At 42.9% G+C, this 19919-nt stretch overlaps 1 protein-coding gene across 1 annotated transcript in view; it reads right to left on the bottom strand.

Moving 5' to 3' along the window:
* The window catches only part of COL2A1 (collagen type II alpha 1 chain), a 95087-nt gene that overhangs the window by 55178 nt on the left and 19990 nt on the right, over positions 1-19919 (bottom strand). Inside the window, exons 11-18 of the mRNA XM_063119189.1 lie at positions 16522-16575; positions 15067-15120; positions 13531-13584; positions 13358-13411; positions 11459-11503; positions 10680-10733; positions 3488-3532; positions 2176-2229 (exon numbers count right to left, since the gene is read on the bottom strand). Of these exons, the coding sequence (XP_062975259.1) occupies positions 2176-2229; positions 3488-3532; positions 10680-10733; positions 11459-11503; positions 13358-13411; positions 13531-13584; positions 15067-15120; positions 16522-16575 (414 nt within the window). The remainder of the gene's footprint in view (positions 1-2175; positions 2230-3487; positions 3533-10679; positions 10734-11458; positions 11504-13357; positions 13412-13530; positions 13585-15066; positions 15121-16521; positions 16576-19919) is intronic.

The raw sequence follows: 19919 nt of genomic DNA, 5'->3' as shown, positions 1-19919 counted from the left end.
AGCCCTAACAACCATGTGGCATTGGGAATTCTCAGAGGAAGGTCTCTCTCTTTCTCTCTGCTTTTCCTTGCTCTAACAGGCCTCACATTAAGGAGACCTGATATGCTGAGCTGTGTTTAATTTGAGGGGAGGGGGGCATGCCTTAGAAAAAGAATTGTGCCGGGCCCCTGGCAGGCTGATTACCTGATTTTCCTAAACCTTTGAACAAAAATCTGAGCTCCATTCAAGCCCATGGCAAAATGCCCGCTGCCCTAAATAGAGTCAGAATTTGACCGCCATCGATTCTACTGCCTGAGTGACATTTTAACCCAGAAGGCCTTCAGACATTACTGAAAAGCATCGCTAGCTTAGGGTGACCATATGAAAAGGAGGACAGGGCTCCTGTGTCTTTAACAGTTGCATAGAAAAAGGAATTTCAGCAGGTGTCATTTGTATATATGGGGAACCTGGGGAAATTTCCTCTTCATCACAAAAGTTAAAGCTGCAGGAGTCCTGCCCTTTTTAAATCTGGTCACTCTAGTATAGATCCTGCACCTTTAACTATTGTGATGAAGAGGGAATTTCACCAGGTTCTCCATATATACAAATGACACCTGCTGAAATTCCCTTTTCTATGCAACTGTTAAAGATACAGGAGCCCTGTCCTCCTTTTCATATGGTCACCCTAGCTTCAAGCTGAATGCCCAATCGCTGCTACAATCAGCTGGCAGTGTTTCTGGTAACATTTCAAGAGGAAAATGCACGAGACTCAATAACAGAACAAGCTCCCCCTTCATTATTAGAAGAAGCAGGGTCAGCTGAATGTGGGAGTGACTAGGCATTTGGTTGCCATCCATGAACACGGATTTCTAGGTTTCTCATATGTTCTACAGTTATGTGAGGCGGTTGCCCAGCTGACAACCATCTGTCAGGGATGCTTTAGGGTGGATTCCTGCACTGAGCAGGGGGTTGGACTAGATGGCCTTGTAGGCCCTTCCAACTCTGTTATTCGTTGATTCTATGATTTAGAGAGGGACATGGGGAGTTTCTTTCCCGTCATGATTCCCAGGCCACATATGACTATTCCTCAGGAGCCCCTGGACTGGCTATTTTTGTAATAGAGACCATTCAACAGTCCTATGTACAAAGAATGTATATAAACAGAAATCCATTTGCTATAAAAAAGGGACCTTTTTAAAACACACTGCTTTAAGCTATATAGACAAGAACGGACCCCTTTAAGCCATGCTAAGAATCCTGACCCCTATGATCATAATCTCTTTCCTGTACCCTGTCAAAATCTCTGAAATGGCACACCCCTGGCCACAGCTTAGTGCGTTGTTTTTCAAGGGACATTCACAAACCTTATAGTAGCCCCCATCTCAAGTGTTTTCACTAAGAGCAGAGCCTTTAAAATTACATCGTTCTCTGGGTATAAAGCACATACCACAGCAGCTCTTTCTCTCCCCTTATAATGGTTTTATGACTGGGTTACCAGGTTTTCCCTATTCTCATCGCACTAAAAGATAATGTGCCTGGAAAAGCAGATAAAGGTGCAGGGAAGGTTGTACCAGAAGACGGAAGTCCAAACTGATTCACAGTGTAATTCCATTTTCCTCTCGCGAGGAGAAGCAATAAATTAAAGTGCTCTAAAGACTAACTCACACAGACTACATGCTATTTTCCAAAGTGGTCTACCAATAATTAATGGTTTTTATAGACAAGACGTACAAGAGCAGAGCAAATAAAAGTTTTTTTTTAAGGATTTAACGTTCTCAAACCCTTACTTTCTAATCTTGTGCTTCTCTCCATACATCCAGCTTTCTTTCGCTTTAAGAGTTTTTTCACTCATGCTGTAATCTTTGTCTAATCCTTTTCCAGTCCTTCTAAACTTCTTTTTCTATTCCCCTTCCTTCCTTCCTTCCTTCCTTCCTTCCTTCCTTCCTTCCTTCACACACACACACACACACACACACACACACACGTGTCTGTGCAGGCTGCTTCTTCATGGCTGTCAATCTTTCCACCTCGCTTTCAGGCAAGTAAGCCTGATTAAACGCTTCAGGTCTTCCTGCAGTGGTAAAAAGAGGGGAGGGGGTGCCACAATGCTTCGGAAAAGCAGGCTGGGGAGGGGGGTGATATATGACAAACCAGCCAGTTGCAAAAACTCTAATTCAGCCTTGAAGCACTACTTACCTTTGAACCTGGTGCACCTGGAAAACCTGGGGCTCCAGCAGGGCCAACAGGTCCCTGAAGAAAGAAAGAAAAAAATGTTTCAATAAGAATGAGAAAACCAGAACAGTATTCTTTTAATTATTTAGAATCTCACAATCTTATGACTCAACCACTGGATTATTGCACTTGTTAGAAGGATGAGCTGAGACCTGAATTTGGTTTCTCTTGTCCAAGTCAACTTTTCTGGGCCTTCTTTGAACATTCTGGGCCTTCTTTCCCACAAGACACAATGCTGGTTATGTTCTTGAATTAATTTTATATGGAATAAAGAGAGTGTGCCCTAACATCCCCTTAGTGCCCCAGTGCCCCATCCATTCAGCAAGATAAAATTCGTTTCTTCCTATTTGGAAGTTCGATCAGGACAAAACCATTTAACAACTATGGAGAGGTCCATGGTTGACATCTGTCACAAAGCAAGACTGATAAAAGGGATAAAGAACGACAACAGTCTAGGATTTAGCACAGGCTGAAGATCTGATATCTCTATTGCTCCTGCTTTCTGACCAGCAAGATAGTTCAATAAAGATCTGCCTCCAAAGAGGTGGTTCCATCTGAAACCATCTCATCACCTTCTCAAAAATGAACTGCTTGTTTTACCTCCCAAGCCCTGCTCCCCTCAATTACTCTCTGTATTCATCAATAACATCGCTGTCCATCCTGCCAACCAGGCAGGAAGCCTCCCCATGCTCACTCTATTGCCAAGTCATGCTGCTTCTCCCTATAAAACATGATGAAAATCAGCCTATTCAATTCAGTCCCTTTGATTACAACTCGGGTTCATGCTCTGGTCATCTCCCTCCTTTTGCCACTGCAACCTTATTCTCTTGCACCTTCCCTTGCCAGACTTCGGACCTCTTGCCTCTATCGAGAACTGAGCTGCCCAAATCATTTACCTCTCATATCACTCCAAACACGTGATATCTTTCCTCAAATCCCTACACTGGCTTCCCATCCTCTCAGATTCCTACACCAGCATAAACACCTTGCTTTGCATAGCTCATCCCAGGATTGCTCCACCTCTATTTTCTATCATTATTTCCCATAATATCCCATCTTGAATCCTTCCAGTCCTCCAACTCTACCATCCTAAACTGTGTGAAAGCCTCCTGCTCTCGCTCTTTCTCTCTTTTATTTCAAATTCTTTACTATACAAGTTAACATCATAAAGCTGCAGTATAATTCAATGACAGAGCAACAAAAGAGATTGATTACTTATACGAAATAAAAACATGTTTAGAAAGACAATATTTATTTTTAAAGAGAATTTACTTACAGGTGGACCAGCTGGACCAGGGAGACCATCGTTACCACGAGCACCCTGTGTAAACAAGAGATCACAAGTAAGAAAACTAAACTTCATCAAATAGTGGTGTAGCTGTGTTCCCAGTTATGCCAACAAATGAACTTGGAACCCTGGGTAAATCTATGGGGGAAATCCAATGATGTCCGTTCAATGGCAAAACAAATACCATTGGCTTTGGGGGAGCCTCCAGAAGAGATTTGAGGGACGTGTAGAGGGAAGGAGAAGGAGGGAAGTCCTGTTGCATGAGTGGAAATCCGCTTGTGTGATGTTGGATGTCAACCCATATCTTTGAGCAGATTGACATATATTGAAGAATAATTTGGCATAGCCAAAGACGGTAGTGCATGCGCTGGTAATTTCAAGGCTCGACTTCTGCAATGCGCTCTACATAGGGCTACCTTTGTGCATAGTTTGGAAACTTCAACTAGTTCAAAATATGGCAGCCAGGCTGGTCACCGGTACACCTAGGGGTGACCATATTACACCAGTTTTAAAATCTCTTCATTGGCTGCCAATTAGTTTCCGAGCAAAGTATAAAGTGTTGGTTATCACCTTTAAAACCCTACATGGTTTGGGTCCAGGCTACCTGCGGGATTGCGTTCTCCCATACAATCCGCCCCACACACTTAGGTCCTCTGGGAAAAATCTACTTCAGCCAGCAAAAACTAGATTAACAACTGTTACCCAGAGGGCCTTCTCTTCTGCTGCTCCCAGACTGTGGAATGGCCTGCCGGAGGAGACTCATCAACTTAACAGTCTACTAGCATTCAAGAAAGCTATAAAGACTGATCTCTTCCGGGAGGCCTATCCAGGGGAATTTTAAGATGTTTTTAAAATGTTTTACCGATGTTTTTAACAATGTATATTAAGTTTTAATTGAGTATTATGTATTTTAGCGTTTATTAAATGGAGAGGCGGGTAAGAAATAAATTTATTATTATTAGCCAGATGGAATTGTGTCGTGTGTGTATATGGGATTACACACAACAGAACGCTCCCTGATGTTAACATGCACAAAAGACACGAGCACAATTCACGTACTTGCAGAACATCTGCAGCAGTCTAGGCTAGCTTTCGCCTCGTCTCAATTCTGATGTGGTACAGCCCCACACAATTCTTCTGAACATGTAGATACCCTCCTGGATTCCCCTATTGTCTACAATGGTTATATTTCCTCTATTCCTCTATTCCATGAGAACCTGCAATCCAGGATAATGGTACTTATTCCTGGATAATCCAAGCAGGAGGAAACATTGTTTGTTTGAACTTGGCCTTAATTTAAAGAAAGCTTTAAACTATTTTGTTATTAGACAAGAAAGAGGTAAAATCAAAGATATAGATTCAACAACCTGAATATACTTTTCAGAGAAGGTTAATATATATGTAAGCAAATGTCATATTCTGAGTATTTTCCTTCTTTAAAAAAGCCAGAAGGTTAGGGACTTGGTGAGTTTAATTTAAAAAGGAACAGACCAGGTAACAGCATCTCTGCACTGCAAAGTTATATCAGTTTTAATGTCATGTCTCTGGGAACTTTAGTTTGATGAGGGTGCTGTGAAATCTGTTAGCCCTCTTCACAGAACTACACTTCCTAGGTCTTACTAGGGAGAAGAAAGGATTGTTAAACTGATTTAAGTCTACTAAGTAGATATACCCACGAATTTGGTTTCTAGCTCTTTTGTTTAGGTCCATTATTATTATTATTATTTATTTATTTATATAGCACCATCAATGTACATGGTGCTGTACAGAATAAAACAGTAAATAGCAAGGCCCTGCCGCATAGGCTTACATTCTGATAAAATCATAATAAAACAATAAGGAGGGGAAGAGAATGCACCAAACAGGCACAGGGTAGAGTAAAACTAGCAGTCTAAAAGTCAGAACAAAATCAAGTTTTAAAAGCTTTACGAAAAGAAAGGTTTTTAGCTGAGCTTTAAAAGCTGCGATTGAACTTGTGGATCTCAGATGTTCTGGAAGAGCGTTCCAGGCGTAAGGGGCAGCGGAAGAAAATGGACGGAGCCGAGCAAGGGAAGTAGAGACTCTTGGGCAGGTGAGAAACATGGCATCAGAGGAGCAAAGAGCACGAGCGGGGCAATAGTGAGAGATGAGAGAGGAGAGATACAAAATAATAATTCAGTGGAGGTTAATATTTACTTGGGCAGAAAATACCAGTTTCCTCCAATGGCAAAGACTGGGCAGGGATAAATCTGGGGTTTGTCTTGAAGGGTATATTTAGCTATAAAATGTTTGTACCATTCATTTACAATGGCTTGGATCTTAATTATCTTACTTATCAGCTCATGGAATGGGGAAATTATTCCTCTACCTTCCTGCTAGAGCCCCCGTGCCCCTGATAATCTGGAAGCATATGGAAGGTGGCATGGGAAACTGTAGCAGGAAGGCAGATATTTTTTTTAACAAAAGTGTCATCGTCCCCCACCCTTGCACAGATGGAATTGCCTTTCTGCTCAAACAGGAAAGATTGGATCCAAGCCAAAAACATTAAAAAAAGGAAAGACAGCTTAAAATACAACAACAATACAAAGCAACAAACCAGGGAGGGGGAAATAAGGAACAGAATGCAAAAATCAAAATACAAAAGACTGGCAAAACCCAGCAATAAAATACAGGGGTAAAGGCGGCCCTACTACTAGTCACCAAAAACCTGGCCAAAATTATAGGTCTTTAGATGGTATTTAAACACATTTGAGAATGAGGTCTGTGGGCATCTATGAGGAATGAGTTCTAGAGAAAGCTTTGCTTTGCGAATCTCCAGTTCTAATCTCAGATAAATGCGGGGCTCTAAACAGGGCCTCCTGTGAGGAATTATGTGATAAAATGCCTCAGCAGCTAATGGTTTGACACTCCTGCCCTCATGTAACTAAAGACTAATTGCCTGGCAGAACTCACTCATGTCCCAGGCAACGGGCCAGGAAGATCAGTGGAGAAGTGAGACGGCAAGGCCATATGAACAGCGTCAACATGATCAAAGGCCTTTAAGAGAATGCCAGTCATCAACAAAGAGAGAGAGAAGTCATAGTTCCATGGAGAGTGCATGCTTTGCATGCATATAGTCCTAAATTCAATCTCTAGCTAAAAAGACACCGAGTAGCAGGACTAGGTAAGTGTTTCTCCTCTTGAGGCCATAGAGAGCAGCTGGGCTAATGGTCTGACTTGGTATAATAAGGTGGCTTGAAAAGGTTCAAATTCCTATATAAAAATGGCAAACTGGTCTTCATTAGTCTCCTGCATCATCTTTCAGTGCAAGCAGGATGGCCCATAGCTCTGCTAAGGAAGTGGAGCAAAGCAAGCTATTTCAATGCTTCAAGGCACATGCAGAATTTGGATGGGCACAGGCTCAAGGAGAAGGTTATGGTCCCCCTACTAAGACTTGCCTCACACTTTCAGAGCCCCAGTTCTAGAGGGAAGATTAGGGCATGATCTGTGCATTCAAACCTCCCACAGGGTAGGCATGGTCGGGCACTTGCCGAAGGCCCACTCCCCAGCAGGGGTCACAAGCGCTCCCTAGAGTTTCTCCTCTTCACCATTGCAACCTGCTTGTTCCACTGTTTTTCACTCTGGTCCAGAAAATGGTGGTGGTGAGAAAGAGGAAAAGCAGATGCTGCTGCCAACTTGCTCACTGGCTCTCTGCCTGTCAAGCAAGCAAGTGGTAGCAATAAGAAGAACAAGGATGGAGAACAGGAGCAGCTGGTGGCAATGGCAGTGAGAAAGTGGGCTCCTTGAGAGAGGGGACCAACTGAGGATGTCTTGCCCAAGGGCCCTCCAAAACCTGAAGTTGTCACTGCTCCCAAACATCTCCTATTATCAGAATCAGGACTAGGAGTTCCTAATTCACCAGGAATGTCTGCAGCTTTCCATTGCAAGGATTAACCAGGTGGGTTCATTCCCCACCCCTGCTCTGTTGCTGCACTATGATTCCCGCTGCCTTTTCCCAGTACAGTAGAACAAATGGAGGAAGAGAACCACTGCAGAATAGAAGGATAAGGGAGACAAACCTGCCTACTAGCTCCCTGCCCATTGCATTTTTTACAAGACAGAGGCCTGAGGAGGACGTTGCAGAAGGGTTTCCTGCCATGTGTGTGCCTGTGATAACTGTCAAGAAAAGCCTGCAAGTTGAGGGTCATAGGACAGATTTCTTTTGAAACGATCTTACATGATAGCCAATATATATGTCTTCATATATGAAAGCTCTACAAAACTAATACAGTTATTCACAGAAATTAAATCTATACACTGTGAGCAAAGAGCCTATTCAGATGTGCACAAGAATTTGTCTGTGCGCTGAGATTTTTCCCTCGGGTTTCCCCTGTCCCAAGAGACGCTCTTTCAACTGCATTAGAAACCACTTTTGAAACTCAACTAAGTTTTTGTTTTTAAAGGCTTGTCAAATGGCATGAGGCTGCTGTTAGGACAGAAGGAGGGAGGGGGGAAGTCTCACTGAATATAGAAAGTTCATTGTGCGGCCCTCTGGGGGCACAGGGGGTTCAGAAAAAAAAGGAATGATATTGGCACAAATAGAGGTTTTTATTTATTTCTTAAGCCCCAGTGCGGGGTGGGGGGTGTTTAAAAGGGGGAAAGTGTCTAAATGCGAAGATTTAACCCCCCTACCCAGCACACTTACACAAAAGTAAAAGAAAAGACTATGTTCACCTAAACACTATGCATTTAACATAGCATGTAGTTTAGCCCTGAATTATGCCTTTGGTCTGTAATAGTAATATACTTCATTATAGTTGCAGCTGCATTTAAAACACTTCCCAAATCCAAATTGCCCTTTGGCAATTTCTTCATCAATACCATTTGTCTGGCTGCCCATGAGAGCTGGCCTCTAGACACACTCAAAGTGACGCAGGTGTTGTATTTCAAGACAATCTATCCGGGTGAATTGGATGGAATTCTAAATAGTCGGGTGACCTGATTCTGATCCCAATCTAAATCTGCAAGAAGTTAAAGGAGGTGGTGGGTTTACTTTTGTACCTGTACACTTCCCAAATCTGCAGCAGTGAAAACATAGTCATTAGGAAAACTGTTCTCCGCTAATTAGAAATTGGCTTAAATTAGAAACAGCCAGGAGTATTGATCCATACCTCTGGGTGCTAACTTAACAAGCTTGGAGTTACCAAGGTTCACTGTCTTGGTTACTTTATCTCCTTAATTCCGTCCACATTTTTAATTTGTGCAAGGCGCTTTGGGCCGCAATCTCCTGCTGAGCTTCACAGACATCCCTTGGAAGAATTGGCCATGTGTTCAACAAAAGGCCAGAGGGAATTTCACGCTACATTTATTACAGTATCAAGTGAAGGCTGAAATCTTTGGAGATAAAGAATGGAATGCTGGAAAGGGCCCCGGGCATGATGTGTTCAGCTTACAGCTCTGCTAAACTCTGCGTAGTTGCACCTATAAACTCAGTGTCTTTTTACAACAGAGCCATGTTTAAATAACCTGCTCAGTTGCAAAGTTTACTGACTGACATTGAGTTAGCCACTATCTCTCAGTCTAATCTACCTCTCAAGGTTGTTGTGAGGATAAAATGTCAAGGAGACAGAATTCCATGTACACTACCTTGCGCTTCTTGCAGGAAGGGCAAGATAAAAACAGATGAGCCATACATATGGACAAATCTGTCCATGTAGGTTTGCTAAGTAGGATGCCACATTTCTAAGCATCTGCATCTTTCCTATGCTCCAAGCAATGCACTAGCCCCTACAGTTTTACCAAACACTGGTCCATCCAAGCTTGCAACGGTGAAAAACACTTTCCTAACACAGCTTTTAGTGTTGTTCCTCTCTTGCCCCAGACTTGGTACTTTAAATTCCCAGTGGAAGTGGGAGAAAAGGCAAGCACAATTCTCCGACAGTCCTAATGTCTGCCTCCTCCCCAATCCTGCAGACCTTGGGGAGGCTGTGTGTGACGCAAACATGGAACGTATGGGCAGGAGCATATGACCTCAAGGGCTACACCTTGCAAGATGGAAACCCTGATTGCCTCCTATACCCCCACCTGCTTTTTCCAAAACATTAGCACTATTCTTGTGCAACTAAACTACAACAATGCTGTTCACTACATCAGCCATCCTCAACCTGGTGCCCTCCAGGTGTTTTGGGCTACAACTACAACTATCCCCAGCCATCATGGCCAATGTTCAGTGAAGATGGGAGTTGTCATCCAAAACATCTGCAGGGCACCAGGTTGGGGAAGGCTGCATTACACTGTGGGGTTCGCTATCTGTATGCCAAGAATTGCAGTCAGCAGCATTATTTATACTTTTATTGCATCCTGCACAGGTGCACCTAAAACACTTTCTTGAATATTGATAGCTTTCCCAGAGCTACATCAGGGTTCCTGCCACCTCAGTACAGATAAAAACAACGGCTCTATTCCGCGTAAGTAGGTGTATGCATTTGCCTCAGTCAGTTTATAGATGAAAAAGTTAGTGTGCTCTCTCAGATCAGTGATTTACTGTAGAGAGCACCTTTCCAATGCAGAAAACATGAGTGCAATAAGTTCTACTTAAACTAGACGTTAGTTCCATTAGGTGCTAGGAAGCAGAGGATGCTTTCTGCTTCTTCTCCATGATCAACTTAACAAGGCAAGCCATGTCTACCACTTTTAGGCAGACACTCAGTACCATAAAAATTTGCAGAACGCCATTGTCTTAGGGTACAACAACTTCTCTTCTGCTCACCTGCACATGGCAACTGTTTCCTCTGCCCCTTCTTGCTGTCCATTGGCTCCACTACTAGCCCTTTTGAGGCTGGGAGAGAGAACCCGAACCACAGGTGTGATTGACGTAGTCAAGAAAAGGCAGTGCCGTGCCAGCTGTATGCACGACTTTGTTTCTCTCTCTTGTCACCTTAAAGGCTGGGGGTGGGGGAGCAGGGGGGAAAGCATGCTGCACATACAGCAACCATAATGCTGCATGGACTCTGCTCAACTTTCCATACTGGAAGAGCAAGGATCTCATTTCACCAGGAGATGGGTTGCACCATGATGAATGGGGTGGAGATTGCTAGTGGGGGAGGTGGGGATTTTCCACTGAAGGCATGGGTATGTGTATTTATTCTGTAGTAGCAACAAAGACTAAAACAATATTTCCAGGTGAAAGGACTTGCAACGTTCAAGCAATGCTGATACTTACAGCAGCACCGGATCCACCAGGACGTCCTCTCTCACCTGGAAGACCACGGGGACCCTGGGAAATAACATAAGACAAAAGTTAGAAAGGCATAATGTTCTTACAGTCCCCTGGAATGCTGTTGTTGGTGTGATAAAGTACCCCACTTCTCTACATCAGGAGTGGGGAACACAGCCCGTATGCTGCATGAAGTTCACCACAACCGTTTTTGTGGTTAGCCCCACCCACCCCAATCCCTGCCACAGCCATACCCCAAATCAGAATTGCTGGGATTCTGGCACTGCAGCCACATCCAGTATTGGGGGTACAGCCCCCACAGGGCCCTGGAGTGACCAATGCAGCCCCCAACCCTCCAAAGTTGCTTTGCATTATGGTAAACTAATTAAATTTATTTAATTATTTATTACATATTTATACTGCCCAACAGCCTAAGCTCTCTGGGCAATTTACAGATGGGCAGGAGGATGTGTACAGGGAGGACCTGTATGTTGCAGGGACCCCATTGGTTTGCGCGTGTGCACTGTTCACAGAGAAGCATTGTACTTATGCAAGCACTGGCTGCTACTAAGCACCTCTGGGTCTGGTCAGTGCCTGGATGGGAGGACAATTGAGAATCCTACATATGTCACTTTGGCTTCCATGGAAGACAAGATATAAATGCATGAACTCTTGAGAGGCCAGGACGGGATGTTTTCTTCAACTGCTTATGGACAGTGCCCATCCCACAGTGATAGAAGTGTTGTTTATTACACATTAAAAGAAGTTGAGCAGTGCATACTCACCATAGGACCAGGAGAACCATTTTCACCTGGAGACCCAGCTTCACCCTAGAGTAAAAGAGACAATGGTAACTAAACTCCTATTATGCCTTTTGCTACCAAACACCATGACACTACACTTGGAATGTTGCAAAAATGATCATTGCCATTCTCACGGACTGAACACTAGAGGGCACTCCACTAGCATGCAAGAAAGACCTACATCAATGGCCGACAGATGATGGCTTTGCATCACAGCTGGTGACACCTTTTCTGGCAGAGATGCAGAAATGGAGATGGTAGGATGGATTGTTACTATCAATGGGTAAAAAAAAAAAAAAGTATACCCTACAGTTATCGGTTTCTGTAAGGGTCCTGGGTAGGATCTACACTACTGATTTAAAATGGTTTATAACAGTATTGACAACTGTTCGGGCCCAGGATACACTCCATATACAGTTTTTAAACTGTTTTCAATGTGTTAAATCCTGCCTGGTGTAGATCTGGCTCTGGTCAGTTTCAGCTCCCAGGCAACCACTGAGTCATCATCCAAGATACTGTGACGCTTGAGCAACCACTTTCCAGACACTTTCCAAGATGCAATGGATTTGATAGGTGCAGAAAGAAACCCATTTTTCAAGCAACATTATATTCCTGCATGAGTGCTGGGAAAATGAGTTGAAGTGTGCTTCCTTGATGGAAGGCATCTGGATCCCACACAACGAAATGAGCATCAACTGTCCACTTGTCACACTATAAACTGCTATATAAATAATAATAATAATAATAATAATAATAATAATAATAATAATAATAATAATAATAATAATAATCTGAAAAGGCCATTGGTTGCCCTGGGGAATCCTTATACCAGGACTTCTTCCTTCCTTCTCATTTTAGGCTCCTAGGTGTGCTGGGGAATTTTCAGGCTGACTAGGATGGTTACACCTTATGCAGACAATATACATATTGTCACAACAGCTGTTAGCAAACGACACACCAATTGATAGCAATAAGGACAATGCAAATCTAGAATATGGATGTTCACTGCTTTTAAATGTGGTGTGCTTACAGTAATTCATCCATCCCCAATTTGGTGCCCCCCCCCGAATTTTGTACTTCAAATCCCATCAGCCCCAGCCAGGATGACCAATGGTTAGAAACGCTGGGAGTTATCATCCAAAACATCTGGAGGACACCAGGTTCAGGAAGACTGATGTACACATTGCAGAAAAACAGTAATTTACTTAGAGTGTCAGAAGAACATGTTCATTTTCACCCTTGTTGATGCTGAAAATCAAAAAAGGGCTTCTGCTTTGAAAATCTTGCTGTTTTCAGTTGGTACCTCCTCTTTCCCTGGAATACTAAATTCTAACAGCAAGTAACTTGGGGCCCAGCTTAACATTGAAGAATATATTTGTTTTCCTGCCGCATCAAAACCAATTGCCCCCGACCTCATGACTTCCTTCAAAAAGAGCATTTTTTGTCCTTGAAAAGAAATCTCTATAATTCTCTTTTGAAGTTGTATACTGTCCTGAGTACACTAGTGGGAGGATAGGTGATAATTGTTTTGATGTATAGATTGTCACTTAAGAATTATTAATTTCACTCTTCTAAGCTTTCAGGCATAATCCTATGCATGTTTAGAGAGAAAAACTTCCTACAACTCCCAATACGGCTGGCTGGGGAATGCTGGAAGTTGTAGTAGGACTTTTTTCTGTCTAAATATGCAAAGGATTGTGCCTTTGTTATTGGCTTCTGTTTAAAAATAACGAGCTAATATGATACAATTTTATAGTTGAGGGGAGCATTTATTGGAAGGGACTAATAAAATTCACAAAGGAGTTTGATTTTGACAATATCCTAAAAAAAGCATGAATTTCCCAATTCACAGCTTCGGATAGGAAGAGGAACGTTCCCTACCTTAGCACCTGCAGCACCTGCTTCTCCTTTAGAACCATCTAATCCAGGGTATCCCTAGGAAAAAGGAGAAAAACATCAGAGTCACACCGGATCTCCGGGTACAGTCATGCAGAGAAAGCTTTAAAAGAAAAACCAAAAAACCAACCCAGCCTATATAATTCTTGCAGACTTACTCTGTGACCTTTTACACCAGGAAGACCTGGGGTCCCAGGGAAACCTCGAGCACCCTAAAAGTAAATGAAAGATCAGTTCAGTAACAGTTTCTCAAACACAAGCAGTTAATTTTTTAAAAAAAATCTGAAATACAGAAAATTAGCTGCGGAGGCTAAGGGGCCAGGGTTCTGTCCTATTCAACCAATAGAAATAGGTCTCTACAAAAGCATATAGCACAGAAACAGAAAAAACACACATCCTGACTATGTTACACAGTGGCCTCCAGCTCTTTATTCAGTCTCTGCTGATAGCACTAAATATACAAGACACAATGTAGTCATTCACTTCCTCTTTTCTGCAGCCTATGATTCAGCAACATTCTTAACGTATCAAGGCAGGCAGAATTATGATGTAAGACACTGACATCATAACACCAATTCATGGCACCCAGGTTGATTGGCAAGGCTCTAAACATTTCTTCCCCTTCCCTTCAAATCAAGACCAGCTGCCACTGAGAGGTTTGTGTATACTCTGCAATGCCACATAAGTGCCAACAGCCACGGAATGTGGAACTGACTACAGAATTTAGCATTTTGAGACTCTTAGCTTTCTTTCTATTTTCCTTTTAAAGCAAGTTTGTTTTGGTGACAGGGGTACTTTTATCATGCAATTGCCCTGCCTCATTCACAGAACTTTATGGGAGTGCCTGAAGGTACAGATGATGTCATTTTCAACTCCTGTGCTTTCCCCCTGCATTTTTCCTCTCTTCCCTTACTTCAGAAAAACCATTAAGGGAAAATGGAATAGCTGTACTATGGCTTCTCAATGGTAGCACTAGGAGCTCTCCATCAGGAAGCACCCCAGGATTTCTAATGATCAGAGAACAGGATTTATTGCCCCGTGCCACGACGGGGGAGTGGAATGGAATAATACTTCACAAGAAGAAGAATTTATTCTACTTCTGATAGCAGAAGCAGAGTAAATTTCACAAGAACCCACTGCAGATGTATTTAACTTGCATCATGTAAACAGGTTGCAGAATTTAGTTTTTCTTGGCATGCAGAAATTGGGTTGCCTTGGGACAGAATTTTGATTTTTGTCTAAAACAGTATACCCGGCATTGGCTACTGAGAATCCTGTTTTCATTCTGTTTCTGAACACATTAAAAATACTGGCCATCTTGAGGAAATGGTTTGCATAAGTTAGTTATACTCTGGATTTCTTAATAACACTGAGTGCTAATGTGGTTTATCAAAGTCAAACTCAGCAGAGACTTTCACAGATCTTCAGTAACCCAAAGATCCACCAGCTTCTCACCACCCACAACCACACTTTTTAAAATCAAGGTTTAGATCAGATGGGAAAACTTGCAGTTCTAAGTTTGTCACCAGGAAGAGTTAGGAAGCTGCTTTGGCCAAAATCACAGAAAATTTCCTCCAAAACTATGCCTGTTTGCATCAACAAAATGTACTATCAGAATACTCTGGCTTCTTCAGTGTTTCTGAATATAGCTTTGCTGTGTACTAATATTGGCAATTTGCTGGACACATCCATACCTGAGGTCCAGGTGATCCACGCTCTCCTGATTTGCCAGGTTTTCCTGATTCACCCTAAAAAGAGACAAAGTGGATAAAAAAAATTTACTTTATTAAAAAGAAGGACTATATACATAATGTGAAGACAGAAAAGAACACTACAATCATCAAAGAACTTGATGTGCTCTGCTGAGTTATTCCCATAGTCATGTATAGCTTGACCTAGTGCCGTGAAACAAAACAATGAGCTTTTCCACATGGGGCATTTACTGTATGCTCATCATTCCCTTCTCACAGTTGTTTATGGGTTCTTTAGATGGCATCATGACCCTCCAGTTTCGCTTCTGTTTTTAAACAGCACTACTTTTAGAGCAGGGGAAATGCAGTACTGTTTTTTAAAAAGCAAAAGAAACTGCCTTTTCCACATGTGTATTTCTGCTATTTCACCATACAACAGTGCCACCTAGAGGATATATAGTGGAAAAGCAGCTAAGGAAGAACTTGCTTCCCTCAGAGACAAAACAGGCCCTTTCCCTGAATTTTCAGTTTAAATTTCTTTTTCTTTCCTTTTTTTTTAACTTAAAGACATATAAGGGGAAAATATGTTGACAGTATTCTATCTATTGCTTCATATGGAACTAAGGACCAAGTTACACAATACACATACTGCATTGGCAGCTTGGGTTTTTGATAAATTAATAATCACTCCCTCTTGCACAGCTTGGAGGTTTAGGAGCTTTTGGCACCATTGGGAATTTTTTTCCTGAGCCTCCAACAGACGTCCAAACACACTGCAAGTGTACCTTGTAAGTGTACATAGGGTGGACAAGTAGGACAAGTAGGAACTGGAACAAACTGTTGCAGTGTGTGGAGTGCTCCTGTTCAGGGATCCAGCCAGCCAGCCATGTCCTTTTTCCAGAACATTCCATTTCCCCTCATATACATACCACCCTGGTCTGTTCCCCGCCCCCAAACTGTCTGTCCACATTCCATGCCCACTGGGTTGTTTTTGGGTTCCCTATTTAATGTTTCTCCCTCTAAAGATTTTGTTGTACTTCTGCAAACTTTGGAGTTCCCCCAAGCCTGAAGATACCTAACCGCTTATGTGTGGATGGTGCCATTTTGGCTACATTAGTACCCATGTCCATGCTAACATCCAAACATTTACTGTTAGAATATAGGATAAGAAATATAAACACCCAATGTTTTAAACCTTCAAATAGTTAAAGTGACACACAAGAGTAACAGCCTTCCCCAACCTGGTGCCCTCCAGATAATTTGGACTACAAATCCCATCACCCCAGCCAACATGGCTGGCTGGGGGATGCTGGGAGTTCAACATATCTGGAGAACACCAGGCTGGAGAAGGCTGTGTTGAAGTGACTTTTACAACAGTCCCCTCCCTCACCTGTTTATAGCCAAAGCTACTCAAGTCCATTATTGTGATACCATTTTGTCAAGGGGTAGAATACTCACATCATCACCAGGTTTTCCAGGTGGCCCAGGTGGCCCACGGGGACCCATTGGACCCTAGGGTGAAAAGAAACAAATATATATGAAAACCATGAAATATGGCCTTGTATGGGTACTGGGCTCTGGTGACTACCTGCTAATGTCATTATGATTTGCTAGAGGACGAGTCATAATGAAGTGGATATAGCCTGGTTGTATGCGGAGGCCAGTATATGCTGGGTTTAAGCCATTACTCAACTGTAGGCTCCCCAAGACATTCTGGTGCTTCACATATTTCCCACTTGCAGATTTATGCACTGGCTTTCATAAGAACCCATCTTTCTATACTGTAGAAATTAACTAGGAGATTTCCATGTTATATAGTTGCTAACAGACCACCTTATGGTTAGGGAAAGGCATGACAGAGGAGTCTAAAATTATGTATAGCGTGAAGGAAGTGGATAGCACTCATAATACTGGAGCCCAGGGTCATCCAATGAAGCTGAAGACTCAAGACAAATAAAATGTTCTTCACACAGCACATAGTTTAAATTTAAAGGATGCAGTAGTAGCCACCAACCTGGACAGCTTTAAAAGGGGACTAGACAGATTAATGTATGATACGGCCATCAATGGCTTACAGAAATGATGGCTACATATTATCTCCAGCATCAGAGGCAGTATGCCTCTTACCGGTTTCTGGAAAATACAAATGAGAGGGTGCTATTCCACGCATATCCTGGTTGCTAGACTCCCCGTTGGGGCATGTGGTTGGCCACTGTGGGAAAAATAATGCTGGACAAAGCAGGCCTTTTTGATCTGTTACGGTGTGGCTCTTCTTTCCTCCTTATAGCCAGCTCCAGTGAGCAGCAAGATAGGCAGACACTGGAGCCCTGACATCAGCAGGAGAATGGAAAACACTGGACAAAAGATTTGAACAAAGGCTGCACATGGTCTTTGCATCCCCCTCACTCTTAATTAGGTTCTCTGTTAATAACTGTGCATTCGCAATGAGGATGACAGAAGGGTCCACACTCCCACTGTCGCACTGCTGAAATTTGGCAGCGCAGGAACAAAAAATCCCTATTGGTTTGCCACTGCGTTTCAGTGGTAAGCTGCTATGGGTCCTTAAAAAGGACAAATTTAGCTTGAAAACCAACTAAAGTTGTCCTTTTAAAAGAAGGCAAACTAAGGGACACAGAGGAGGCTGCAAAACACACAGCTCTCTTCTTGAACACCTTGCTGCTGCCTCCTAGCATCTGCCGCCTGAGGCAACTGTCTCACCCTGCCTAGTGGTAGAGCCGGCCCTGCTGGCCAGGATGGGATGGGAGAGGGGTGGCTTTACCAGGCGTTTTAGACTAAGGGATCTTTTTCTCCATTGAAACCAGTGGCTGGGGGGTGGGGATGAATTAGTTACATTAGTTCCAAGCTGGCATAGGTGAAGGGCCTGAACCTGGGACCCCTCAGGGAAAGAGAAGGGCTTTGGGTCCAGCAGATCCAACACTGCCTCAATCTACATGTACCTACTTCAGGGCCTATCGCTGGCAGGAATACCTCAAATAATAGATTTATACCTACAGAGCCTATGATTTCATTGAGCAAATGACTGTAAAACCTTGTTGAATAAGCCCTGAGGAAGGGCGTTTTTTGTCCGAAACGCGTAGGCACCTTCATTAAACCTTTTTCAAACCAATAATATTTTGCAAAGATTATCCTTGATTCCGCCCCTGCCTTCGGCTTGTTTTTTCACTTGCCTCACTCCTGCCAGCCAGTGGATCTGGGAGTTAGGATTGCTCTGCCCAGTATCCAATTCACATCCAGACTGGCATAGCAGAGCTTCTGTGTCAATGAGGGCTGCTTGACACTTCACTTGCAATGACACAAGTGTTTGACCTGCCTTTGAGATGGTCCATCTATCATCACCCAGAAAACACCATCCTGATAACCATGGATATAGATGCCCCAATATACCAACAACATCCCATGCAAAGGGCAACACAGGAACACAGAAATCGCTCATACGCAATTTCACTTTGACCAACAATTTCCACCCCAACATTAACCTGAGCCTGAACGAACCCATGCAAGAAAATCACTGTGGTCACCACGGTTCAACTATGTAAGGGACACGTAAGTACACATAAGCTTCTGGCTACTATCCTGAGCTCAGGTGAAGCAGCAGAAGCAGCTGAGCCCTGGGATACAATCATGCTTGCTACAGACCTTCAGACAGAGACTCTCATCTGCTGGATTTATTCAGGCATTCTTTAAACAATAAGATCCATCTGATGTGTTTGATACACTGATACAAAAAAAGCCAGACTGGTACCCAGACATTAACTACTACAAGAGCAGCCCAGAATGGATAGTGACAGACCAGCATATTAGGGAGTTAATCAGCAGAGGCCAATTTTAATCAGTGGGGGATGTTAAAGGAATAGGGTACAACTGTTTATCGCTTTAAATACACTGGTTCTGCTGTGTTTATTTATTTGATAAGCTGCCTTTCTGGATCACCTATGGAAGTATAAAATTAAACATATAGTATCTTGTATAAGAATGTGGCAGTCTTAAACTTATTATCAGAGATCTGCCAGATCAATTCTGCTCATTTTTGTTTTAAACTGAAGCTTGAGCAGCGTAGATGTGCAGGAAATGTTGAAACTTCAAAAAAGTTCGAAGTTCGAGCTTTGGGCAGCTACAGAAGGGAGAAGGATGAGGCAAAGGGGAGGTTAATGCAGATGCCCCACACTGTGCATACAGTGACACAGTGTGTGTGTGTGCCTGCATGGTGTCATAATGCTTCCTCCTGTGAGCCAATGAAAGGACAGGCACAGAATGTTGGGAAAAGGGCTGAAGAAAAGTCAGTTGGTGATAGGAGGAAGAGAAGCTGAGCAGGAAGAGCTGAATGGACACCAGAGAAAAACGTGACTTCAAACTTCAAGAAATGGTAAACGATCTTTTTAAAAAGTATAACCAGGGAAGCCCTCCCCAGCAAGATAACGGATAGCCCAGCTTGGCCAATCAGTGTGACGCAAATGTGGGCCTGGGAATTTCGGAGTGGGGATTCATTAGTGGGGATTCAGCAGGTCTACTAGTGCTGATGGCAACATGGTCTTTGCAGTAATATATAATAATACCGTAGTATAAAGCTCATTACTCAAGATCTACCAGACTGTTTTTTTCTCATTTATGTTTTAAACTCAAGCTTGAGCTGTGGAGACTGACAGAAAATTTTGAAACTTAAAAAAAGTTCAAAGCTCGAGTTTTGGGCAGCTCGAAAAGGGATGAGGCAAAGGGGAGGTTAATGTATATGCCTCAGACTGTACATGTATTGTAATATGTGACACAGTATGTGTCTACACGTGTAATAATGCCTGATTCCTGCGAGCTCTTAGAGTGCTAGGCCAAGGAAAGGGCAG

This window comes from Elgaria multicarinata, chromosome 3 (assembly GCF_023053635.1).
Source record: "Elgaria multicarinata webbii isolate HBS135686 ecotype San Diego chromosome 3, rElgMul1.1.pri, whole genome shotgun sequence".
NCBI lineage: Eukaryota > Metazoa > Chordata > Lepidosauria > Squamata > Anguidae > Elgaria > Elgaria multicarinata.
This window is presented reverse-complemented; position numbering and strand designations above follow the sequence as displayed.